At 35.4% G+C, this 21,647-nt stretch overlaps 1 protein-coding gene across 3 annotated transcripts in view; it reads right to left on the minus strand.

Moving 5' to 3' along the window:
- The window catches only part of LOC141925235 (sodium channel protein type 2 subunit alpha-like), a 78,567-nt gene that overhangs the window by 39,578 nt on the left and 17,342 nt on the right, over positions 1-21,647 (minus strand). For 2 of the 3 annotated variants that reach the window (XM_074829018.1, XM_074829017.1), the window contains 7 exons: positions 11,217-11,540; positions 7,906-8,034; positions 7,367-7,458; positions 6,073-6,309; positions 2,493-2,553; positions 1,055-1,196; positions 2-208 (listed from right to left, as the gene is read on the minus strand). In XM_074829018.1, coding sequence (XP_074685119.1) covers positions 2-208; positions 1,055-1,196; positions 2,493-2,553; positions 6,073-6,309; positions 7,367-7,458; positions 7,906-8,034; positions 11,217-11,497 — 1,149 coding nt within the window. In that variant the 5' untranslated portion in view covers positions 11,498-11,540. Of the gene's footprint in view, position 1; positions 209-1,054; positions 1,197-2,492; positions 2,554-6,072; positions 6,310-7,175; positions 7,268-7,366; positions 7,459-7,905; positions 8,035-8,782; positions 8,871-9,247; positions 9,369-11,216; positions 11,541-21,647 lie in introns of all 3 variants that reach the window. The other variant, XM_074829016.1, reaches the window with a different exon arrangement.

Consider the following 21,647-nt stretch of genomic DNA (forward strand, 5'->3'; position numbering starts at 1 on the left):
CCTGAGCTTCTTCTTGCTGCTTCCTCAGCTGTTCAAGCATCTGCTGCAAGTCTGCCTCCCTCTGTTCTGCTTCAACCATAGTTGCTTGATTTTGTTCTTCATAGGCCATGGCAACCACAGCCAAAATCAAGTTAATCAAATAGAAGGAACCCAGAAAAATGACCAGAACAAAAAATATCATGTATGTTTTGCCAACAGCTCGTAGTGTCTACAGGAGAAAAAGAGAAATGATCCATCTGGTGAAGACGTGCATCAGTTCTGCATTCATAAGCATTTACTGAATTTGAAAAGTGCAAAACTCAATAGAGTTGTTCTTCCTTCTGTAATAAGATCATATAAGCTTTCTGAATTACAAAGTAATCAAAATAAATGGAGCATTCACGTATGTGAAAAACTTGTTTAAGGATCATGCTGCTTTGAGACAAACCTCTTTTAATGCCTAATAATCTTGAAAAGGATGTGGGATCAGAGTAATTAATGTAAATTGCATATCACAGGTTGGATGCTTAGTACGCTTATCATGTATTAGCATGCTTTCCCCGTAAAATAACCAAAAGAATTAAAGATGGCACAATTTATTAAATAATTCAAAGACAATATTTATTATAATTAACAAATTTTCACACACCTTATAATGAAAAGCTATGGTTAGAAAATTTATATCAAGACATGCATTCCTAGTTATCAAAAATAGGATTCGAAGTACAAAAATGAAGATTCAGATTTTGCTGTCAAAGAGTATTTTTACAATTTAAACTAAATATTAAAATTTCTGAAAAGAAGATCTTATCGTGAGGCACAAAACGAAATATACACTGTAAAAATCAAATAAACGATCAAATAAACCTCATGTGCCTCTTCAGAAATCATGTGAGATTCTGTAGGAAGTGCCCATGTCTGCTTAATTCTGCAACTGAATTTGTTCCGTTTCATAAATATTGTTCATTTTCAATTGCTAACAATAACAACGGTATGTAATACAAATATGAATGGCCTTTCCATGTTTGATTGGGGGACAGTAAGACACTAACCACAATTTTTTCTATACACTCACCAGCTGATACAGATTTTCCCAGTAGTCCTGTGTCATCAGTCGAAACAGTGACAAGAAAGCCCAACTGAATGTGTCAAAGCTAGTATAGCCATAGTTGGGGTTTCTACCAGCTTTCACACAGATGAACTCTTCTGGACATTTACTGGGAGGAAAAAAAAGAAAACAACAAAAAAAAGTAAAGCAATGCATATAAAAAAATAATATAACACTAACATTGTTTTTAAATTATTGTACCTCGAGCTTCTAATGAAGGCTAATTAGATCTAATCTGTGAAGGGGGCTGCTATTTGCAGTTTACAACATTTTAAAAATTAGTGAGGAAATCAAAAGAGTGTTCTTTAAAAAAAGCCAGAAAAGAGCAAGCAAGTAAACAAAAATCTTTTTTCCTACCTTCTTTCATCATTATACACAAAATAAACCTTTTTCCCAACAGTTTGGTATTAGCTCTGCAGATACCTCTTCAATGGAAACAATACATTTACTTAACACAAACATTCCCTAAGGTGCATATTTCCATGCCACCCTAAGGTGCATATTTCCATGCCAAAAAAAAAAAAAAAAGTCAGTATATATATTTTATGCTGAATTTTTTCTGTCAGCAGGGTTGGCATACCAGATTTCTTGGTTTCTTCGGGTTTGTGAATTAGTGAAGTTAAATTAACAAATTCTACCAATTCCTCAACAGCAAATAAACATCATAGTGGTACTTTTATCTCCTGAAACTGTACATATCAGTTTTGAGAGTAGGTGATCCAATCTTGATATCAACTGTAGGCACAGTTTCAGTTCTTGAAGGGTAGAAGAGGTTCTTGCCTCCAAAACCTCTATAGAAAAACACTATAAAGATTTCATATGTGTGCATGTATATTTGATGTGTATTTACACACACATAAAATTATCTGGTAGTTACTTACATATATGCACAAAATGTTTACAAAAAAAGATTTAAGTATATCTGTTTTAAAGACATAAGCAACCAAAGCCAAGGGATGGACTGATACATCATTAGAATATAGAATTATGTGATTTTATTACAAAGTAATGTCACAAAAAGAGAGCAAGACAGTGTTATGCACGCAGTCCACAGACAGAAGAATCCTGAAGATGTATTCCCAAAAGTTGGTCGTAAGTCCCAGTGCCCCATGCCTATTTTAGAGATGAGAAACCACATGAAACCCATGATAAAGAAGTATATTCTTAAGTCATTGATAATGCAGTATCTACCTGCTGAAATGGAATTTCCTAGTTACATAAGTTTTAAAAATAAATTCACAGTGTTTTTTTATTTAACAGTTTTACTCATTCAAGTGTTTACTTACTATGAACCATGACCACATATTATTGTGAATTTAGGTAGCTAAATTAACTTCTTAAGTTTAGAGTGGCTTTTTTTACATTTTGTTTAGACAGGTAGTATGTAATTTTCAGTGTACCTTACCCTGCATCTGAGCTATTGCCACAAAGCAGATAATCCTTTTCTCCTATGCGATAGAAATGACCTAAAGAAAAAATAGGAAGTGACATGATTATAAATGGAAGGAGGTTTGGGGGGGGGGTTTTGTGAGTATGAACCCATGTTCAAGTTATCATGGTTTGAATGTTCATAATCTCCCATTCATGTTTTCCCAATAATGGGTTCAAATACTGGCACAGCCATACTGGTAAGTAAAGTTGCAAAATTAAAGGATAAATAAAAACTCAATGTAAAAATAAAATCCTAGAACAATGGTTAGAACAATATAAATTGCATATTCTCTTCTTGATTCATAGCAAACTCTGAATATCCTTCCAAAATCTGATGTTCAATAAATGACAGAAAGAAAGCACAAAGCTTAAAACTCCTTCTCTTATTCAGTAGGTAGACTGTAATCAGACAATTAAAACATATCTTATTTCAAATGAAACTATTTACAATAGCTGGCTAACAGTTTTGAAGTCAGAGCAACATTACTAGCACATCCTGTGACTGAAAAGATGAAGGTAACATTTAAAAAGAAGATGGATGCTCCAATGACAATAAACAACTTCACAGAATTTTTTTTTTAATTATAAGGTGGTAGCCTTCAGAGATAAAGGAATACATTTTTTTATTAATGATTAACAACTGTGCTGTCCTTAAAAAAAAAAAAAAAGAACAAATAAAAAGATACAAATAGAAAGATGATAACAAATTGGGGAAGAAGTTAATATGAGTGAGAGCAGACCCCATTCAGAGAGATGTAGGCAGGCTGGAGAAATGGGCTGACAGGAGACACATAAATTTCGTCACAGACAAATGCAGAGCTGTGTACCTGGGAAGGAAGAGCCCCTTGCAGTGATACAGGCTGGGAGCTGAATGGCTGGGGAGCAGCTCTGCAGAAAAGGCCCAGGGCTCTTGGCAGACAGACAGCAAGCTGAAGTGTGCCCTGGCAGCCAAGAAGGGGAACAGCCTCCTGGGCTGCATGAACAGAGGCACAGCTAGCAGAGTGAGGGAAGTGCCTATCCCCCTTGGCTCAGTGCCCATGAGACTCTACCTAGAATATTGTGTCCAGGTTTGCCCCCCCTTCCCCAGTGCAAGAAAGACATTGATAAAGTCGAGCAAGTTCAGCAGAGGGTCACCAAGGTCATGAGGGGCCTGGAACACTCAGCCTGTGAGGAGAGGCTGAGGGACCTGGCCTTCTTCAGCCTGGAGAAGGGAAGGTTGTGGGGGGAGTTGATAGAAAGCATCCAGCAACTACAAGGAAGTTATCAAGGGGACAGAGCCAGGTTCTTCTCACTGGTGTGCGGCACAATGACAGACAATGGGCATAATTTGAAATAAGAGGTTCTGACTGTATATAAGGAGAAACTTTTCACTGTGAGGATAGCCAGGCGCTGACATCTGGAAAAGAGACAGAGACCTGGAGAAAACTTTTATCTCAGTTAAACTAATCTTCTGTCATCCTCAATGTACCTTTCAAGCTGACAGAAGGCTTTGGTTTTTCACAGGGTAAAAAACTAGTGTAGTATTTAAATAGAAACAGCCCATGGGATGAAGAATCTGTGAAGATAGGAGGATTCTAAACTGAAAACTTAAATCAAAACTAGTGATGCCAGAATCCTACCACTCAAGAACAGTACTTATACAGTGTTAGAAAAACTATAATCCTATTACTTCCATAATAACTTTAGAACCAGCCAAAACTCTGAATGTTCAGATACTGATCTAAATACCAGGTGCCAGTGCTTTAACATGTGGATACAAGATCTGTGCATGTATTTTATAACAGTGAATCTGGCCTTGTTCCTTAATAAATGAAAATGCACAGACATTAAGAAAAGTCACTAGAGGGTATCACACTCGGTCACGGCTGACCAGCATATGATATGCTGAAAAAAATATTAGTAGGATCTACAACTAAGCTTAGTAAAATTATAATGCATCTGACACATACAAATGATTAAGAACAGGTTATACAAGAAAGGAGGAATACAAACACAACTGGATGGAACTGCCTTGCCTGCATCAGCACTCTGTAGAGCCTACCAGCAATATCAACAGTTGTAGCATAGGAAGCAACTGACATTCTGGAAGATTTTAGTCCTAGATTGCTACTTAGTGGGAAATGGAAATAGAGAATCTATATACTGTATTTGAAGAGAGAATTCACAAGTATTCTACAGCATATAAACTATCAGCCAAAATTGCCCACAAAGCACTATCACCACTCCATTTTCACATCCCTTCTTAGGTAAATAAACTAGCTAAAATGATAGATTGCATAGAAAATGTAACTACAGTCACAGAATTTCCAGAACTTTAATAATTCGGAAGTATAGAAAGAAAATCTGAAAATACAGAAAACACCAGAGAACTTTAATGTTCATTTTTAAGTAAGGAAGAAAATATGACTTATCAAAACTCAGCCTACAACAACTGTATTTTCTTTTAGGTCAGTGAGGAGGAAAGCTAGTATCCATTATTTTACCAATTTTATTTTACTTAAATACACTACTTTTACAATTAATTACTGAGCAATATCCTGTGAATCCACTTCCAGCACAAACCCACACATAAAAATGAATTAAATTTTTGGCAACTAAAAGCTGTTATACTACAACTCATGATTCATTGCGTATTACAGCTTTACTGGTGCTATCACAAATCTGTTTCTAAATCAGCCTGAATGTTATCACTTTAGTCTATAGAGATTAAGACTGTTGCAAAATATGTGGATAAAGATGTCTTTGTCAGCCCCCTTAGCAACAACAATAGGTCATACAGATGGATACCATCTCCTTCCATACCAGAATCTCTACTTGCTTATTGAGTTCTTCATTTCACAGAGAGCAATTGATTTCTTACCTCTACCTAATAATAAAAGTACATCTTAGTTAGGAAATCTCTGACATCTATCTAGTGCTTCTCTGTTTTATTTATAACCTAAAGATACAGGGAGAGGCTACGAGAATTGGTTTTATCCAGCCTTGAGAAGGCTAAGGCGTGTGTGGAAGGATCTTCATGCTACCTACAAGTATAACATGAAAGACCGTCATGAAGATGAAGCCTGACTCTTTTTAGAGGTACACACTGGAAGGATAAAAGGCAACTAGCAAAATTTGTGCATGGGAAATTCTGAACTGGTATTAAAAAAAGTTACTGTGAGACTGGTCAAACAGTGGAACAGGCTGACCAGAGAGGCTGTAGTATCTCAATCCTTGGAAATATTAAAAACTGGACTGGACATGGTATTGAGCAGTTTGCTCTAACTGGACCTGCAGTTGAGCAGCAGTTGTCCTGGACAATTGTGGACATCCTGTCCAACCTGCATGATTCTGTAATTCTAAAACCAACCTAAACCTATAAATACGTTTCTAAGTGCAGTTAATAGAAAAAACAAACATGTCAGCATGAGTCTGAGATCCAATACATAAAAATCCCTACTCTTTGGTCACCCTATTTAATTGATTCTTATCTTTAACCTATAGTATGAAACAGTAATCTTGTGTAGGTGTGTTCATACACAAAAATTTTAGCAAGTTACAACAGTATTTCTTACTTTCATTCTCAATGTATGCCGTCCAATCAAACACTGTACCATTAAAGTACGGAGCTAGGTATTTTTTAAAAGACGTTGAATTTTCTGATGGCCATAACAAGCATTTATTCTTCAAGTTGCCCATGAACAGCTGCAGTCCTATTAGTGCAAATACACTCAGGCAAAACACAGTCAAAATCATTACATCTGAGAGCTTCTTCACAGACTGAATTAAGGCTCCAACAATAGTCTTCAAGCCTGCAAACAGAAAGATTTTTATTATACATTAAATATTTACCTAAGCTAAAATGCAATGTGAACTACTCCAACACAATATTAAATATCATGCACAGCTTCACAAAAACAGTTTCAAAATGTTTTCCAAAGTAAAAGGTACCAATAAGTCTCATCATTCCTGACAAATTAATTTGAAAATATGAATGGGAATGAATGGTACACATTCCATAGCACCTGCTCTTCAAATGAAGAAGTAACTTTTTATTCATGCTCTCTATACATGTAAACTACATGTAAAGAAAATAGTTAATTTTATTTTCTTCTTGATGCCTCTTGCTCCAAACCTTTGCCAGTATTCTATTCCAATACACAATATATTGGTTCCGTAACTGCAAACAAAAGCAGAACACAACTGCATTGTAATAGAAATTTTAATGATTGCATTCTGTTGCATCCTATTCAAGTGGAGGTGGGGTTTGGTGAAGATAGGCATCTTAAGGTAATAAATACATCATGCAATACCCATGCTATTCTTCATTATCTTATTCCTTTGTCAGGGATTCAACTTTTACAACAGATTGAAATTTTCAATCCCAAATGACTTCAATAAACAGTATCATTCACATTAGTAAGAGAAAAATAAAAAGAATTAATCTTGATCCTTAACATGGGAGAGAAAATTTGACATCATGAAATGGAAATATACACAGGCTATGGAATTCAATTTCTCATGCAAGAATGTATTAAACTCTGAGGCTGAGTGTTTTAGACAATTAAAAGAGGGAATCAAATTGAAGTTAAGATTAAAACCTGGATGATTCTGTTAAAAATATGAGTTCAGCTTCTGTGGAATTTCAGTCAGCCTCAGTGTTTAACCTAGCTCTCACCTGGAATGACTGATATTGTTTTCAAAGCTCGGAGAACTCTGAATGTTCTCAACGCTGAGACATTGCCCAGGTCCACAAACTCTGTCACATATCTGTAGTAAGGGATTCCACACACAAACACAATGACAGCACACACAAAATTAAACAGAGGTGATGTAGAGCGCCTACCATTTTACACAGCTACTTCTTACCTGGAATTACAGAAATAGTTTTCAAAGCTCTCAATACTCTGAAAGTTCGAAGAGCTGAAACATTGCCTAGGTTTACAAATTCTGTTATATACCTGTAGGATTAAATCACAGTTATTCAGAATTAAGGTAGAGTGTATACTACTTACCTGGAACTGTATTCCAGACTATACTTTTTGGAAGGGGCAACTTTAAATGAAAGACTTGCATTCATATTTTCCTGTTTCAACTAAGTTTTCCCTAAGAAACACACCCTTAACGTATTTTCATTAAATGCAAATTAATAATGAAATGGATCTCCCTGATTTTCTTCTTCAAATACTATTTAAAATTGATTGTTCAGTGGTAACTTCTTTTTCATACTGTGGAATAGTCCACTAATTCTGCTGTGTGCTACATTAGTGTAAAATATTAAAACGGAAAAGTTTGAAACACAATTCAACTACAATTAATTTTAAATGAGCTAAAATAACCCAAACAAATTGTTACAGGTTCAAAAAAATTCTAACTGATATTTTACTTAAAAGAAATTATACACTTACGCAAAGGAAATGACAACAAAATCAAGCCAGTTCCAGGGGTCACGAAGGCAAGTAAAATCATTTATGCAGAAGCCTCTTGCAAGGATTTTTACCAGAAATTCAAAAGTATAAATTCCAGTGAAAGTATACCTGTGAGAAAACATCCAAGCAAAAGTTAAAAGATTGTCATTCAGTAATACAACATCACAGGCATAAAGGAAAATCACTCAAAACCAGTGAGGAGTACATATACTGTAAGAGCAGTTACAAACTCACATAAACCAAGACTGTTTTCCCACCATTCTTCTGCAAGATAACTAGATTTATTCATTTTACCTGAACATATTTTTGCAGTTTCTGGCATATAAGATTTTGAAAGTTCAGCACAAATAATAATAATCATGACTAACATGAAGAAAATACTTTTGCTCAAATAAAAATTTCAGCAAAGTTGCCATGTCAGAGATAAAATCCATGAGTAAGTGATAAAGTTACTTGATGGCTGACCAGGTAGACTTAAGAAAGCATCTTCCACACTACAAAGCAGTAGTTTCAGGTTGAATGGCTGTTTTCTTCCTTTTTTCTTTTTTAAAATAAAAATGCTAAAGGAACAGCTCAAGAGGAAGAATGCATAAAAACATTACTTGCACAAACATTCTGAACTGTATTAATCAGAGTCTTGTTCAGAGAAAAAGGTTAACAATATCACAGCCTTTCCTTCCTAGAGCTTGCAGGTCTGTGCTGCTGTGAGTTGCAGCTAAGACTAAGCTCCAGGCTAGAAACAGGAGAATACTGGCATTACACACAAGGGTAAGTAAAACTACATGGTCTAGCTCTTAATTTAGCTTTTTGTTTTTAAATCACTTAAAAAATTACTAGCTAATTTAAGTATACTTACTCTACATTCTTTGTCCACTCTGGAAGGTTAGTCCACGTCATAAATACACAGTTTGTCAAAATAGTGAGCATAATGAGCATGCTGAACAATGTTGACTGTAGTTAAGGAACATACTCTTTTTTAATGCTGAATTTGCATCAGACAAAACATGAGGAATTGACCAGACTATAGAACACTGACAACATATATGACACAAATCAGTTTACTATCACTAGCATTGTCATAAATAATGCAAAGATGTTTCACAATAATGATGACTATACCACTAACTCTAATCTAGGCATATCTGCTGTGCATCTCTTCTGAATTTCATCAGAGGGTTAAAGTGACAAATCTTAGCTCCAATTCATTTTGAGAGAAAGAATTAAGGGTAGGAAGACATTTAAACACCAAACCAAAAAACCCAGTGTTATTAAATATTAAAAAAGACCAGCAATAATTTTTAACAAACCACTTGAAAAGGATATGAATGAACCAAAATCTTAATAGCTATTCTTCTAATAATATTGAAAGGAGATAAAAGGTACAAGGCAGGTGTGGCACTGAACCTGAAGATTGTCTTCCCTTTATTCAATACTATAAATGTCTTTAAAACAAAAAAAAAAAAAAAAAAAAAAAAAGAGGGGGGGAATAGGAGATAGGAAATTAAGGATACATGTTGGCAATCTTACCATAAATAAGAGGATAAGAGGCTGCACTTACACAGACATAAGTAGCCCAATTTATTTTCAGTAGAATTATACAAGCAAATATCAGATTCTAACTTTTCACATGAGCAAAGAAAACCGAACGCCATACATTCTTTGTCTCTGTGCCCTTAAACAAAATCTTCATTTCAGCATTTTCCAGGATATAATTAAAAATTTGTCATTTTTAACATTTAAAATTAATCCAGCTATATTACTTGCACTTCAGATGGCAATGCAAAACAAAGCATTTAACTAACAATTTCTGGACACTTACGAGCAACTATTTAACCATTTCAGAACTTTAAAACTGCTTGAGGTGAGCCATCCTTGGGTTTTAAAGGCTTTACTGCCTTTATTGCCTGTGCAGTCATCACTAGTACCATTTATGCAACCATTTTTGATTTTGACTAGGAGACACAATGAAAATATCACCTAATGAAATCTTAATTCAATCTACATCTTATGATTATTCTCCCAAAAGGCTAATATCCGGAAATAAGTAGGTTTTCTAATGATATTCTATTGTCAAAGAAATAGATCATTTGACAGTAGCCTTCATGAAGTTGAAACAACAAAAACTAAAATAACTAAAAAACCTACATCTGATTATTAGTCTTCAACGTTCTGTACTAGGAAAAACACTGCTTTAAGTTAGTTGCTTCTTACTGAGATAACATAGCTCTTTGGTCACTTACTTACATGCAAGATACTAACCTGTTGATTATCCAGTATTTCATTTCAAAAACCTGTTTTTAATTCAACAAGCATTTTATTGATTACACACAATAAAATAACCTCTCGCTGCTTATTTTCTACTGCCTTCTTAATGTAAACTCAATTTTGCTTTCATTCTGAACATCATTCCACTTATGCCTACAGAAGAATATTTTTCCTTCATCTGTACTTGCCAAAGTCATCACCCTTGATCCTTTCTCCTTTTGTTAACATTATATCTATAAAAGAAACCAAGTCATATTACAGCATGTATATATAAATTTAGATTTTGTCCTCAGGTCTACTACAGAGTTTTAGTCTTTACACTCAGTCCCATGTGAGAAGTTAACATGGGGCTATTCACATGAATTTATTTTTATACTGTTTTGCTGAACTGATACTGAGCCACAAATCCTCTTTTACATTAAACAAAACCACACCGTTTATATAAAATTTCTAGGAAAACTTTGTATTCATGTAGATGTAAAGTGATTCTAAGAGGAATGATGCACAGACTTTCAAGAACTTCCTTGCTCTGTAACATACTATCATTGAGGGCATGAGACCTCAAATTGTCCTACCAGTGTACTGTCTTCATGTTCCTCATGGGGCAATGCAGAGAGTGATTACTTGCTGGAGAATTGGTATTAAAATCATCCTGATTATTAAAATAATCAGGAAAAATCTAAGTGGCAAGAAAAATCAAATCTTCCCCATGACACTCAGAATAGTTGCAATGGTTCTGAAGCAAACTAGTACAATGAGCTCACATCTGTAAGTGAGACAAGCTGTTACCAATCCACAGAAATCACATCGCATGAAGCTGGCAATATGTGATAATTAAAGCTCTTTAAAAAAAAAAAAAAAGGCAGCTTCAGCAAAAGAGTTAGTCATATTTATAGTGTATTCAAAATAATTAACATGGTATCACATACCATATAGTACTTTCAGCCAGCGCTTCTGACTACCTCCACATCAGAGCATAGTTCATCAGGAATGTTCTAATTAGACTCTTAATATAAAATACTTACTTTTTTATTGATATAATATGGATCCAGGTCCTCCAGGGGCTCAGACACCATTCCTGGAGGAATATCACCATAAATAAATGGCAGTGTCTTTCCTGCCTCCAAGTCATTTCTTGGCTTTGGGTGATTTTCTTCATGAGCACCATCATCTTTATGCTCATCTTTGTCACAATGAGAGGTTTCATCAGCAATACGTTTTTCAATAGCTGCAAGAGATTCTTTGGTGAAATAGAAGAAGCTGTCAGATCCTGGTGGTACCAGCATTGCCTGTGCCATCTTTTCATTCTGCAAACTTTAAATGCTTTTAGGCTCTTGTGCAAGAAGATCCTAGGAAAACATGAAAAAAAGAAACAGAAAATAGAGGGCAACAGCAACAAAAATCCACAACTAAAAGCTTTTGGCATAGTCATCATCTGCCTCTTTTTTAATTCTAAAGCACCGTAGCAAGAAGTATTTTAATTAATTGTCAGAATCGTAATAGAAAATTAGCTACCAGTAACGACATAGCAAACAGATACAAGTTATGAGGTAAGGAAAAAACCGAAATGGGAAAAGAAAAATCAAATTTGCATGCAGTTTGTCAACTCAGGTTAATACAAACCTCACAATAAGAAAAACATTCTCACTTACCCTAGTCTAAACATTAAGTTAAAACACACCTTATTGTGAAAAAGTAAGAAATGTTTTAACACAGCTATGTACTACAGCCAATGGTTACAGCTTCTAACATTATGGATTTATACACCAAGTTGGCACAGTACCTTAAAAAATCTTGCAAGTTATGTTACAAAAGTAGAAAGAAGAAACATACCTTTTCTATTACTCTTTTAATTTCTGATGGCAACACTACTCCATCTGGTGGCTTATACTATGCTTGCTAAACTAATGTTTATATTATACTATTAGACAGGTACTACATTCTACATTTAAAGCCATATGCACAAGAAGAAAGCAACTGGGCTGAAGTTTAGTCTTTCCCTTTTTGGGTTTCCTGACTTGCATCTTCCTGATTTTTAATTGTAATTTTGGTGGTGCTATGCCCCATAATTAAAGAAGTTATGATGGATGAAGGGTTAGATTTATATAAAAAACACAACATACTCTCTCCAAAGTTACAGTACTCTCTCTGAGGCCAGATATACTTTCAAATGATGTAAAAATAATAAATTGATTAAATTACAACAAACAATAATAGATCACTTCTTTTAAGGTTTCTATTTTCCACAATGAGAGCACAGTTAACACTCATGGGCACAATATCTTCAGAATAAACCAATTTTATGAACAGAGACAGAATGGAATCCAGTCCTGCTTGTTGACACTGGTGAGTGTTGCAGCCCTTGTCAACACAACCTTGTAGTGGATTGACCTTGGCTGGCTTCCAGAGTCCCAGCCAGCTGCTCTCTCACTCCCACTCCTCAAAAGAAAGTGGGACGGGGGAGAATGAAGTGAAAAAGCACATGCGTTGAGATAAAGACAGACACTTACCAATTACTGTCATGGGCAAAACTGACTCGACTTGGGGAAAAATATTTTATTACCAATTAAAATAGATTTGGATGGTGAGAAACAAAGACAAAACCTAAAAGCACTTTCCCTCTGCTTGTCTCTTTTTCCAGGCTCAACTTCACTCCTTCATTCTCAACTCCTATACCTCCTCCCTCCCCACATGGCCCTGGAAGGATGGGGGCTGGGGTCAGACCACTGCAGGTCCTCTCTGCTACTCCTTCCTCCTATTCTTCCCCTGCTCCAGCACGGATCCTTCCCACAGGCTGCAGGGCTCAGTATAAGACTGCTCCGATGTGGGCTCTCCACATGCCACAGTTCCTTCAAGGAATATTGACCTGCTCTGGCATGGTGTCCTCCACAGGCTGCAGTGTGGATATCTGCTCCGGCATGCTCCTCCATGGGCTGCAGGGAAATACCTGCTTCACCATGGCCTGTCCCAGGCTTCTGGGGCATCTCTGCTACAGCACCTGGAGCCCTCCTGCCCCTCCTTCTTCACTGACCTTGGTGTTTACAGGGCTGTTTCTCACACTTTTTTGACTCACACTGACATGTGGCGTTTTGCCCTTTTTTGGATGTGTCTTCCCACAGGCGCCACCATCTTGGCTGCTGGACTCAGCTGTGGTGGGTCGGTTGGAGCCAGCTGGAATTGGCTGTGTCCAGCATGGGGCAGCCCCAGCCTGTACTCACAGAGGCCACCCATGCAGCCCCGCCATGGCCAGATACCCAGTACAGAAATATTGTGAACACTGGTCAAGGTGCCGTGAGGCCTCATTCCCAAGAGGAAAAAACTTGAAGCAGATTTAGATGAGTTGCTCCATTTGCTATAGGCTTCTGTCACCAAAAATGTCACAGTCTGAGCTTGTGCTACCCAGGAGGTGAGAATTGGCTAGACATAACTTCTTTTCTGATCACAGTGTGAGCTCAATATAGTAGGGGTGTGCTGGGAAGGAAAAAAATTGATGACATACTTTTTCACAAAGTGTAACAGCTCTGAAGTCAGTTAACACATGACACCATGAATCCCAGAAATCCGCCTCTTCTATGTCAACTTTTAGGTAACTTTTAGGTCAACTTAACATTACTTGAGGAAACTTTCTATTTTTTAACAATTATCCAGCAGAAAATAAATTCTCATGGACATGCAACCTAACGTCACACAAGCCCTCTCTTCCTCAAAATCAGCCAGTCAAGGGTATGCACAGACTTTAATTCCCTGCTTTTTCAGCTGTGCTACAAGATCTTTTGAGTCCTTAGCAAATACACTTTACCACAATAAAAGACACAAAAAAGGGTCTTTGCACAGGCTAGTAAAGAGATGAGAAATTTCCTACTAAATAGCTATAGCAATCAGACATTTTTCACGTCAGCCACAGAGCATTTTAGGAAAACACAGAAATGTTTTTTTCTCTGGAACAGAAAGCCCAAGAATGCCAAATCTTCCCTTATTTATTAAAAAATGAATAATTTCATCTGTGACATCTTAAAGAGATTCACCATTCTCAACTGAAAGGTTTGATCGTTGTTTAGCCTTCTCCAGCAAAACCTTCTCAAATCCATAGCACCAGTGACCCTGAAGATCTGCCCAGTCACGACTGGACTGAAAACCAGCTGTGTCTCAAGAGGTACTTTTCCTTCAGAAGCTGAATGACATCTGTGACTAAATACCCAGCAGTCAGGTACCAGCAAAAAGGAAGACAGAGATCTGTCTTACAAGGAAGGACACCAGGATCCTTTTCCATAAGCTTCATTTTTACCTAAGAGCTAAAGTAAGTAATGCAGGTATTATTTGGTACCCTCAGGTCCCTTATTTAGCTTACAACACTGTTTTTCAGAAATAAAATGGGGGGGGGGGGAGGGTGTTATTATCTGCTTCTTTTTTTGTAAGCTGAAAATTCACAAGTATTTCCTTAGTGCGAGCAGCCATGTCTATTTAAATTGGTTTTTAAGTCAAGGAAAGTTCTTACTAGCAGGGGCTTTTTCCTACACCAAGGTAGTAGCAGTATTAAGTTTAGTAGGTTTAGGTTAGTAGGTTTCCCCCCCCAAAAAAATTTCTATATGGTATATTAACCAATAGTGTATGTGTTGTAACAGATTCTGAAGACCGCACTTAAATAAAATTTGCCTTCTCTGTATTGAATGATGCAAACTAGTTTATATATATACAGTATATGTAATCACACACAATTATAATCTAAAATGGTTATATGGTTGCACAAACTCTAGAGTCTGAAGAGACAAGAGAGCAAGATCTACAGCCATTAGAACAACTTCTACCTTAAAAATAAAAAAAACCAGGAGCTGTACACACAGTGCTGCCCTGTTACAGGCATGCTGCTCTTTATGAGCTAAATACAATACAGGTTTTTCAGCACAGCTACACACCACTGACCAGTCCACCATGCCTACGAACTAGTAGGGGCATACTTGGCAGTCTAAGACCTACTTACACAACTTTGTGGTTAGATGACTATCTTCAGAAACAAAACAGGCAGAAACAAACATGTCAACAAAAAGAAAGGAGAGACACTCTTAGAGAATAAGACAAATATATACCATAATATTCAGTTAGTCTTCTGGAGGATGTGCTCATTTCTTGGAGAAAGACTTTACAAAACTTTATAAATAGTTTTCTAGTCAACATTATGAACATAGTCTCAGAAGGTGATGAATAAGATGCCTGCAGAAACTACTTGTTATCAAACAAGTACTTGAAAAATGTCACTAACTTATGTCAGTCTATGCATTTAGGCTAAATTTACACTTTAGAAGTCGATAATATGTAAAGCTAAAAGTTCATAACTGTTCATTTTACCAAATACCACTATGGCCTTATGGCAGTTTTTCCTGAGTTGTCACAGATGTTATCAGAATGAAAACCAATCTTTCCGCTTGCACGTTCATATTCCACTGGTTTATTCAGCAAGGCTTGAGTGGTACCCTTAGGGCTGAGATGAACTCCAGTATTTCTCTCTAGAGACACTATAGCCAATGACTGCAGCACATCTCTCGGTGTTAACATAAAATAGCAAAAGGTTCTTTTCCAATACATCACAGGAATCTCTTCTATCCAATCACAACCCATGCTTGGAAAAAACCCCACACCTATTAAATACATCTTGAGTTACAGTTCAGTGACAATATTTTCTTGTCATTACTTTTTTTAAAGTACTGCACGTATATAAACTCTGTAACATTGTGGAGCAAACTGATGCTACTTATATCATGGAAATCAGTTTACCCAAGAAAGATGAATGGATTGGTTTAATGACTTAATGTTCTCTCTCTCTTTTCTGCAATCTTGATGGCTTCTGTATTACAAACTAGAGGTAATAACAAAACAAAACAGAAAACAAAAAAGAAAGTGAATCCTCAAGACACTAAAACTGACACCCTTCCCTCCTGAAAACCCCACAAAGGTTCTTCTGAAATCTTCCACCCAATCCCCCTCCAAAAAAAAGATAATCCACTAACAGTAAAAAAACAAAACAAAACAAACAAAACCCACATAAAACCCTGCTGTTTTTCTCAGCTTACTATTAAGAAATAGGCTTCTCATCCAACATGGCTATATTGTGCATGTAAGCCTGAATGGACTCTCTCCATCAAGCAGGACAGAAAAAGCAAGTTATAAATGAAAGATTATAGGCAACTGCTGCATACCACTGACTATCTAGTTGCACAACATTAGGAGGAAATTCCTGGGTACAGGAATGAACCTATAAGAACATGATACTAATGTAAAGATTAATATAGTCTTATGGAATATGGCTGAATGACCAAGAATAATTTTAAAATTATCTTTAAAAATATATTTTAATATCTATATGAAGAAAAGCATCAGGGTCATATTTATGTCATTTTAGAAACAGTGTATCTCTTTATACATTCGATGTGTAAACAGATTGCTGCTCCAATACATTCTCCACCAAGTTGTATTAAATCTAGTCTTATATTATTTTACAGGTAGAAGTTTGAGGTTTTGAGCTTGAGTTCACTGGGCTAAAAAGGAAAAGCCATACATTGTTTATATTTTCTATAGGAATCTACAAAACGTTTATTTTAACATTTACAAAAACAATGTGCAAGCTTAGACCCAGACCATAGAGCGACAGCCCCTCAGTACGGAGGAAATGTGTTTCCCATACAGACATAGTATATTTATCTTCATATTTTTCAGAGTTAGAAACAATACATCTGCTGTTGCTACTCTATGTTCCATAACATAATGATTCATTTTTACAGTATTATTTTCAATGCTCTCTGTATTATGGTTCATTTCTTAGTGCTATATGAATAACTTGAATAAAGTTTTCAGCATACTAAAGAAGCCAGGTGAAATTACTAAGTGTCGATGAACATGTAAGTCTCACATGTATGAATATTAATTAAAAATAAGAAGCTACTACCATGACAGTCAGGTGAAGACGTACAGTGAAATTCAATTAGGCAAATGATCAAATTTAATGAATCATAAGCAAACCTACAAATATTTTCTTTGCTATGATCTTTTTTGTGCACATGTGTATATAAAAGAATATGGCTTTTTTCAGGGATATTGAATTTTACTATTTAAATTAAGATTTACATTATTAACTACTATATTGTCATTATTCGATGATGCAGACTTCAGACCATTACATTTTCTACAGAAAATAAGCTGGTTTTATCCCTGCTACTTCAATATTACTGCTCTGATACTTTGCAAAACAAGAAGCTGGCTATAATACAAATCCAGAAAAGTTCTTAGAAAAATCTAGAAATCATCTGCTCTAATCAGCAATTAAAAATCTAGTATTCTTCCTTCTCCTCTCAAATAATTTCCTGTGTAGATGCTAAAAGTACATACACGATTTGTCCACTTATAATGCTAAACATCAATAAGCACTAAAACATTTCTGAATTATTAATTGCTCTGAGACCAAATTAATTAGACCTATGGTATATTTCACCCCTGATACTTCTTGGCAAGAGACTGTGGCAATACAACAGCACTAAGTGGGACAACTCATTTTAAACAAAATATTTTGCCACATCCTTCATTTATAATTTGTTTCTTTCTCTACAGCTTGTCCAGGAAATCATTTTAAAGACTAAAACAAACACCTATGAAAGACAGACTGAATTTCTTTCAGTTCTAGGGATTCAACTTCTTATATGCAACCCACCTTACATGACCTGTATCTTTTCTGAAGTTATTCCAAACCACCTATTTTCAATTCAATAACCTCTGATTTCAATGTATGAATTTACAGTAATACTCAAAGATATCTGAAAAATATTAATATTGCAGGAAAGAAAAATGTTTAAAAGGTAGACCACGCTACAGCTAATCTTAAAAAATAAAATTTCTCTAATATAAGCCCATTTTTAGAATCTGCAATCACTTAGGCAAGCAGATCTGCCTTTTCCCTTTATGTCTGAAAATATATTCACCAAGTGCAGATCCAGGAAATTCAGTCCTCACAACCACCCAATCCAATCATGTATCAAACAGAAAATCTGGAATGGAGCCAACACATAGCAAATACAAAACTATGAAAGTTTTTTATGGTTGACAACACAATGAAAACCAGTGAAAAACATGATTTACATTGTCAGAAGTGTGACAGGCACATATCTTCACTCTAGTAAGTATGATATTTCTGTCATTCACATAAGTGACTACTATGACATTTTTGCAGACCACAGAAATACTTAAAATTTCAAGACCCTGCTTCTAGTTAGGTCTGAATAAATCATGTAGCCAAATCCCTGGATAATAATCCTAATTTAAAGCTTCCTCAAACTGTTAACTCCTTTTACAATCTAAACACAAGTTTATATCAGATATGCTCCTACACTAAGACTAGTCTTTCACTTCAGTAGCCCGTCAGCCACTGGTGCTTTCTACTTTCATGTATTTACAGTAAAAATTTTCATCTGGCAATACGAGTTCAGTGAACCTTTTCTTTGAGTCAAATAAATTATGCCAGTCACTTAAACTTATTTTTACATTTTTTGTGCTTGTGTTACTTTATGGGACAGTTTTGCTTTTGTAAATCCTGATGTTAGGTCTTGCACAGTTTCATTAACAATGTGTGGAGGTTTTTTTCTCCTCAGTTCTCCAGATTCCTCCTTCAATTTGCTGCTGTATTTATGTATCATTAAATCAGTTTACGGCAAAATAAGACTTTATGTAGTTTCCAACACAAAGCACTGATAATGTGTGCTAGGTAACCCTTGATCCAAAACACTTCTCTTTTATGACACTAAAGATGATGACATCAAGTTAATTACATTATGACCTGTGTAAGTTTGGATAATTTTTCTGTATAAATTCATAGCAAAGACAACCATCAAAACTTTCAAATACTATTTCTACCAGTGGATTTAAATGAGTATGCATCTAACTCCTTGCTTCAATGCTTAAAAGATAAATAGAAAAATTATATATATCCATGGATACCACATAATAACATACTGTAGCTGCTCAGATATTAAGCTACGAAACAGTACTCTCTATATGTATTTACAATTAATCATGGTACTTGCAGTGTTTAGTTTCCTTGTGTTCATTAGCTGAGAGTATGAAGGAAGGGCAGCCATCATACAGGATAAATTTATTTTCTTCACACAGAGTACTTATTACCCAATAATTGCGTTCAGTTACAAAACTGAGTACACCACTTGAGTTGACTTTAGCTATATGAACTCTTTACAATGTAACTGTCAGATCCCCCAAATAATCCAAAATGTATTTTATCCAGAAATTATATGGACTTGATCTTGTATGATTTAAATCCTGTAAGTTCATGCACCAAGAGAAGTTAGCGAAAACACAGTGAAAAAGAACTTTTATTCTTGTACAACAGAGAAAATAAAGTTTTAGAAAAGGCAGGTTTAGGGGGATGTTTAAAAGGAAATTGAAAACAGATCTCCAGGAAGATGTCTGTTTCCTTAAGCACTCAAATTTAAAGGAAGGAATAAAAGTGTTTTAAAAAAGAAAAAACAATAAATAAAAAGATTTTCCAGAACTACTTAGTCTGGCTTCATTTACAGAATAAGAACTCAAAGGTACAAGAAAAACAAGAATGGCAATGACAACATTGCAAATTACTTTTCAGAGTTAAATTTCTCTTACACTACATATTTGCTGCAGTGATTCCAAGAAGTCAATAAATAACACTTTCAGAAAAGAAGAAAGTACTACAGTAATTCTAGATTAAATTTTCAGAAGCTCTCTGGCTCAAATTTCACCTTCACTGAATGAATGCCAGCTGAAAAAGAAAAGCACACATCCTTGAAATGAAATTGTGAAGAAAAGAATTGCACAATAGGCAGAAGTCTTGCTTTAATATGTTTTGCTACATAAATCCAGACATCTACAAAATTCTTACAGACTGTAGTCGTGGCATTATGACCCGCACATGTGCTCATTTCAGATTTTCTTGGACAGTGCAATTTTTAAAATGAGTAAAAAGAACCCAAAACTTTTTGCTTGAAAAGAATGTTTTTTCAGGAATAATCTTTTTTTGTGTGAAGCGGAAAGTCATAAATAAGTTTTTTGGGTTGGTTTTTTTTTTTTTTTTTTCAAATAAGATCCTGACAAAGTTGTGCTGTCCTTAGAAGGATTCTGATGCACAGAATAAGAGCTTAATATTCACATACATGTACAAAGAAATCCAGAAATTGCACTATTAGAAATTGGAAAAACATTTATGTCAAGTTCACAAGTTCATTTATTACCTGTCAAATACTACGTCACAACAAACTTAAGACCCAGAATTTGGTCCAAGTTCTTAAATCAAGAATTCTTATTTGCTTTAGCATATATATGAGAACCAAAACTTTTAACGTAATATCTAAAACTGATTATGCAGATCCTTCTTGCGTAATGGACCATTTATTGGAAGGCGCTCAGCCACTCTGCTTTCTTGAACAGCAGAAGAAGCATAATTGTATACACCATTATGTTACATGACTAATGTTAAATTACTTTTATCCAAAGCCACTCTCAACTTCCATTAACATATGAAGGACATTAAAAAAAACCTCAATTATGTTTAAAGTGGTTAAGGTCTCCCAAACAGTCTTTGTTATCAAGAGCAAACACTTACAAAGAAACTGCATTTGGAAATCATAAACTTGGACTCAATAAGCAACATTTCTTTTCTGAATTAATGGGAGAATAATAACTTTCACAAGAAGTGAATTTGCACTGTATTACAGTTGCATATGAAACCAGAATAATATATTTTAACATATTAAGTGACATGCTTGGAGAAGGACATGTTAAGTGAAAAGCAGAGGCATTTTTCCATGCATAAAATGCAAACTTCCTGCAAAATAAAATGGACATGGAGACAAGATACCTAACATTTGGCCTAACATCTACATTCTGGTTGCGAGAAGCCTCATTGCAAAACCACAGCCATGACACTTCTCTATGGTAAATATATTAATGTTGAGTTCAAAATCCAAGAAAATTTTAAGCTTGTGTGTAATCACAAAGTGTTGTCAGAGATCTTCTTCACTTATGTTTTGTAAAATGAATACCAAAGGGAAAAAAAACCACAAAACCACAGCTACTCCTATGTCCAACACTACGTTATAGGAGAAAGTTTCAATTAAATCTCCCAAAACTCAGGGCTGTGAATAAAGGTGATGGACTAAAAACATTCTGTTTAAGACTGAAACACTAATGAATAAGTCAGAGGCTCTTCCCAAAAGCTGTCTGAAAAAAGTTGAGCACCAGAGATGTCTAGGCATCAATCTCAGAGTAAATTACCACCTTTAACAAAGTCACACAGAGAAGGCCAGTGTTATACTGCAACCAAAGACAACTAGTCAATCAAACCAAAGAAGTTCTGAAATATCTCCATTGAGAGCTTTAATTCTGGGGAAGTGTATCTACAAAAAGTGGCAATCAGATTATTTTAAATAGCT

This window comes from Strix aluco, chromosome 6, assembly GCF_031877795.1.
Source record: "Strix aluco isolate bStrAlu1 chromosome 6, bStrAlu1.hap1, whole genome shotgun sequence".
NCBI classification, from domain to species: Eukaryota; Metazoa; Chordata; class Aves; order Strigiformes; family Strigidae; genus Strix; species Strix aluco.